This window comes from Salvelinus alpinus, chromosome 9, assembly GCF_045679555.1.
Source record: "Salvelinus alpinus chromosome 9, SLU_Salpinus.1, whole genome shotgun sequence".
Classification (NCBI taxonomy): Eukaryota; Metazoa; Chordata; class Actinopteri; order Salmoniformes; family Salmonidae; genus Salvelinus; species Salvelinus alpinus.
In genome coordinates this window covers 33,125,528-33,131,527 of record NC_092094.1, presented here as the reverse complement: position 1 = coordinate 33,131,527, position 6,000 = coordinate 33,125,528, and the positions used below count along the sequence as shown (strand labels likewise).

Sequence of the window (6,000 nt, the reverse complement as noted above, 5' to 3'; positions counted from 1 at the left end):
TGAGCCTTCTATGGCAGCGAAAGAGTTAATTGAGCCTCATTTACTGCCTTTAAAAAAAACATAGCTGATATGGCTGACTTGCTTAAACAAATGTGGTTTCTAATGACAATTGAGATGTACAAACTATGCCATAAGGGGAGGACAAGCGGATAAGAGGCGATCCGTAATTTCGATCATGACATTAATATGCGAGTTAGGATGGACGTAGTCAATATAACTATTTGTTTAGCACTTTTGAAACTTACAGCGACAGAATTCAGAACATGGGCCGTTCTTAGTGTTTTACCTGTACACCAAGTCAGAACCGTTGGTTACATAAAGGGGGCATTTAAGCAGACAATAAAAGCTCTTACAATATTCAATGATTACATTTCTCTAAAACAGGTTATAGGCTACATTTGCACCACCAAGTCAGAACAGTAGATGAAATTAAGAGAGATAAATGTACCAAATTATTTAGGTGAGGCACATGGGATACTAACATCTTACTACACAACATACTTAGTATTACTTTCTTAGCTACAGTATACATATCTCCCTGGCATATTACATAATTTATGCAGCAGCATACAATACATTTGGACTCACCTTGTGCTGTGCTCACTTGAACAGGAAGGTGGCGCGGCAGTCCTTCGTGGGCCAATTTTGTCATCAAAATCTGTAATTCTTTGGATTCATGGGAACTCGGAAAAAAACAAGGTTGAATCATGATGACATCATTAATCTTCAGGTCGTAGTTCTAGAAAGAGGGTGGATTTACAATTCCGAGATTGACTGTTCAAAATGTATTTTCCCAGTCGGAGCTCATTTATTCCCGATTACCCAGTTGACTTGAACTCACTGAAGTCAAGTTTCCGCAGTTCCGAGTTAACAGTTGTTTTGAGCGCTGCACATATCATGCATCATTGACAGCATGGCCAATTTTGAATGTTCATCATTAACCCCTTAATCCCAGATTTGGGACCACACATCCACTCCACTGAACAGCAGGATAGTGAATGCTTTGCAATGCTTGCAGAGTTAGCCACTGTCACTGATTCCTTCCAAACCACTCATTGTTTTGTGATTTCCAACTTGTGTAATGGTTGTGTAATGTCCAATGGCCGATGAGAACCGATACGTTTTATCTATAATTTCTCTTCATTATTTGTCCTTCATAAGTAATGACTGGAATATAGCTATTAAAGTATGCAGCATGTTGTTTCTGTATCAACAGACGGTACACTTTTATTTATTCGATTTTCCATAGACATAGATACAGTTTATTGGGACACATATATCCTGTTATTACAGAAGCCCCTCATTCATACAAGACATTGACCATGTGACTATTTCCAGTCTGAGTTTTGTACTAAAATGGATTCCATCACAAAGCTGTTTTATAAAAAAATTAATTAAAAAAAGACATTGCATACATTCTTCGGAAGAAGTGCCATTAGTTTACTCTGTTACACTTAAATAAACACAATCTGTGGTGCAAATGTCGGTGCTGCTACAGTATGTCAGTGAACGTTGATACAGGTTTTTCCATAGTTCAGTGCAGTTTATTTATTATTCACAGCAGACACAAGTCAGTTTACTATTCATGAGCTGGACAGTTCCTTTGCAGAGGACGTCAGTTTCTTGCAGTCAGAACCACTGACGTCACTAAACTGCCCAAGGCCACCACCAGAGCACCAAGCAGGAACTTCCATGAAATTCCCTGAAACACCAAGTGACGCAATGTCAAAAAACAGTCAAATGTTTTTTTCCTACTTGTGAACTGAATTCAACTGAAACATTTCACTCAGGGAAAGTTCTCAGTGGCTTACAGGTGGCTTCTTGTTAGAAGGAGTCAGAAATGGGGCAATATTGTCTCCAAGGAGCTGGGCAGGTTTGGCTTGCCACTTCTGGGTGTTTTTGCCTCCTGATTGCCTTTTCACTAGCTTTGACAGCTCAACATGGATGGCCTGGGAAGGGAAAGAGACAGACTGTAGTCACTTACCTTTAACCTCACTGTGAAACAAAATTAATGATGGGGTGTATTCATAAAGGATAATCTTATACAATACAATTTAGAATTTTAGCAGTGAACTATGCTAGCTGGATTGTCATTGAGAATGAGGTTGTAGTATAGGAGTTGACCAGTAGATGGTAGCATAGATCATATTAAATGCAACAATCTCAGGCTCAAGCCATAGTTGGACTTGATCAGTTTGAATTAGATCCCCTAATGTTGACATTCTTGACACTTACATTTTGTTTATCTTTCTAGCATAAAATGTAATTGTCAACCAATATTATACAACAAATATATGTCAGTTTCTTGTTCAGCCCTCACCAAAGTTGTCTTTTAGATACATATTTTATTATTTAATTTTCCTTGTTTCAAGTCAACATCATAAACAAATTGTATAGATGTAGATATAAGGTAACATAAAACATAACATGACCAACTAACACAAACAAAACAGTGATAGTAAACAAAAACACAAAAAAACCAAGATTTAAACATTCACTTTCAGTTCTCTGCTCTCTTACAATCTTCCATTACCCTTAACGATCTTTCTTTTCATTCAACCTGGAATCAGCTTTCATTACATGCCTTTATTCATTTGACTGTTGTGTGGCTGTAGTATATCAAATACAAAATACCCCTAATGGAGTATAGAGGAACAATAATACTATAGAAGAAAGAAGAGTCAAGTGGCCAGAGTTCAGTTGTATCAACAGAAGACCCATAGACTCACAGCAATTTTTATATTAACACTTCTCAGGGTATCTGCGAGATTAGGGTGAAGAGATAATTAAAAGGGTCACATACAGTAGGGCAAAAAGTATTTAGTCAGCCACCAATTGTGCAAGTTCTCCCACTTAAAAAGATGAGTGAGGCCTGTAATTTTCATCATAGGTACACTTCAACTATGACAGACAAAATGAGAAAAGAAAATCCTGAAAATCACATTGTAGGATTTTTAATGAATTTATTTGCAAATTATGGTGGAAAATAAGTATTTGGTCAATAACAAGTTTATCTCAATACTTTGTTACATACCCTTTGTTGGCAATGACAGAGGTCAAACGTTTTCTGTAAGTCTTCACAAGGTTTTCACACACTGTTGCTGGTATTTTGGCCCATTCCTCCATGCAGATCTCCTCTAGAGCAGTGATGTTTTGGGGCTGTTGCTGGGCAACACGGACTATCAACTCCCTCCAAAGATTTTCTATGGGGTTAAGATCTGGAGACTGGCTAGGCCAATCCAGGACCTTGAAATGCTTCTTACGAAGCCACTCATTCATCGCCCGGGCGTTGTGTTTTGGATCATTGTCATGCTGAAAAAACCCAGCTATGTTTCGTCTTCAATGCCCTTGCTGATGGAAGGAGGTTTTCACTCAAAATCTCACGATACATGGCCCCATTCATTCTTTCCTTTACACGGATCAGTCGTCCTGGTCCCTTTGCAGAAAAACAGCCCCAAAGCATGATGTTTCCACCCCCATGCTTCACAGTAGGTATGGTGTTCTTTGGATGCAACTCAGCATTCTTTGTCCTCCAAACACGACGAGTTGAGTTTACCAAAAAGTTATATTTTGGTTTCATCTGACCATATGACATTCTCCCAATCTTCTTCTGGATCATCCAAATGCTCTCTAGCAAACTTCAGACGGGCCTGGACATGTACTGGCTTAAGCAGGGGGACACGTCTATGCACTGCAGGATTTGAGTCCCTGGCGGCGTAGTGTGTTACTGATGGTAGGCTTTGTTACTTTGGTCCCAGCTCTCTGCAGGTCATTCACTAGGTCCCCCCGTGTGGTTCTGGGATTTTTGCTCACCGTTCTTGTGATCATTTTGACCCCCATGGGGTGAGATCTTGCGTGGAGCCCCAGATCGAGGGAGATTATCAGTGGTCTTGTATGTCTTCCATTTCCTAATAATTGCTCCCACAGTTGATTTCTTCAGGTGTCTTTTATACTGATAACAAGTTCAAACAGGTGCCATTAATACAGGTAACGAGTGGAGGACAGAGGAGCCTCTTAAAGAAGAAGTTACAGGTCTGTGAGAGCCAGAAATCTTGCTTGTTTGTAGGTGACCAAATACTTACTTTCCACCATAATTTGCAAATAAATTCATTAAAAATCCTACAATGTGATTTCCAGGATTTTTTTTCTTCTCATTTTATCTGTCATAGTTGAAGTGTACCTATGATGAAAATTACAGGCCTCTCTCATCTTTTTAAGTGGGAGAACTTGCACAATTGGTGGCTGACTAAATACTTTTTTGCCCCACTGTATTATATAGGGTCTCCTTCCTTGTTCCTAAATATAGCACACATTTTCTCCTGTGGCAGCACTTTAAAGATCTCACAGTACCACTGATTTATTGTGGGTGGCTGATCTTTTATCCAGTTAAGGAGAATGCATTTGTGGGCCGTAAAGAGTTAAGGAGATTGAGCTGTGCTAAGGTAAGTGAGGACCTGTTTCCGACGACACCCACTACAAATAGCCATGAGTCCATTCTTATAGGACATCTGAACATGCCATCCAGCTCCGTTTCTACATTTTCCCAGAAATCTTCCCATGTAGCCATGGGTGTCATTTTCCTGCTCACACTTACAGCAGGTATCAGAGAATTCTGCATTCATTTTATTACATATAATGGGAGTCCTATGAACACTTTGCATATTCGTATATTGCAGTTTTGAGCATAGTCTTTGTACAGTTTTGGATTTCTGAGCCTCTTCCCAGCTCCATTTCTCATACCCTAGTCAGGGTACTCGAGCTACTTGCAACATTTGTGTGTATAGCAGCATAAAAGTAGGAAATAAAGTGCTTAGGTCTTTCAGCTTTCTACAAGAGATTGTCAACTGGGGTTCATATTGGGTTCTGGGGGGAACACCATCTTAGATTCAATAAAATGTCTTACTTGCAGAAAATGTTTGTTCAATTTCCTGAAATGATAGCAATGGCTCAAAGTTGTCTTGTGTTTTATAGTGTACTTAGTTTCACATTTCTTTGTATTTAGTAGGGTCTCGGTAGCCTAATTGTCATTGTTCATTCTAGTGATACTGAAATTACAGTACTGGTTAGATTTTTTTTATAGGACTTAAATTAATAATGAGATTTGATGACAAAGCTCTGGTCAAACAAAAGATTGATGTTCTTTCTTATCAAGATGATTGATTGATAATAATGGAATATTTCTGATAGTCAGTGTCGATAGTGCAAAAAGGCTTTTATATGTAATTTGGATTCAGAATGTTTCTGCTTTTCAATTCCTTACCTACTCAGCTAAATGAGGTCTCTGGGGGTAAAGATGGTTTTATCCGCCATCAAGGCAAGGGTGTAATTACCAAGGCAGCAGATATTTTAGTTTTGTCTAGACAACAGTGTCTCACCACCACCAGTGCACACTTCAGGTCAAGCCAAATAGGGCGATGGCCATAGAAAAGCACATTCAGAGCATGGTTTAAAAACAAACACACAACACTCAGAATTATACAGACAAGGGCAAACATTTCTATATAGAAAAAAGTAACACTTGGAGTTTTTGGGGGGGGCATAATGATATTATTACCTAACTGTAGGCCCTCATTGCAACTTTAGTCCTAATGGAGGACTTAAAAGTGTTAAATTAATGAAAATGTTGATTTACTTTATTAGTGTGATATCAGTGTTTCCGGACAGCTCTGATATTTGTGGCTGAGTAGAGAATTTTGCAGACAGCAATAGGAGCAAGACAGAACAGGTCTTCACTGTGGCTATAGAACTAACACTACACAATGATCTTTGCAAAGTGTCTGCGCTCTAATACCTTTGGTTGACTTTTCTTTGCTAAACTATATTGTGCCCATGCTCAAAATCTGAGGTGAGTTTTCAGTCTGCAGTTTTTTCTGGTCATGGAAAAACATTTCATTCCACATATTCTAGTCTAAACCAATACAGAGGCGAAATCTACCGTAATTGTTTTTGAAGCACACACCCATTATACGTTTTGGGGGAATTTTCCAAGACTGGGTCTTC

General features: G+C 38.9%; 1 protein-coding gene across 1 annotated transcript in view; it reads right to left on the bottom strand.

The window, feature by feature from the left end:
• Positions 1 to 1,232: 1,232 nt before the first annotated feature.
• LOC139584671 (peptidyl-prolyl cis-trans isomerase FKBP8-like) overlaps positions 1,233 to 6,000 on the bottom strand; it is a 54,408-nt gene continuing 49,640 nt past the window's right edge. Inside the window, exons 7-8 of the mRNA XM_071416789.1 lie at positions 1,812 to 1,949; positions 1,233 to 1,702 (exon numbers count right to left, since the gene is read on the bottom strand). Of these exons, the coding sequence (XP_071272890.1) occupies positions 1,616 to 1,702; positions 1,812 to 1,949 (225 nt within the window). The 3' untranslated portion in view covers positions 1,233 to 1,615. The remainder of the gene's footprint in view (positions 1,703 to 1,811; positions 1,950 to 6,000) is intronic.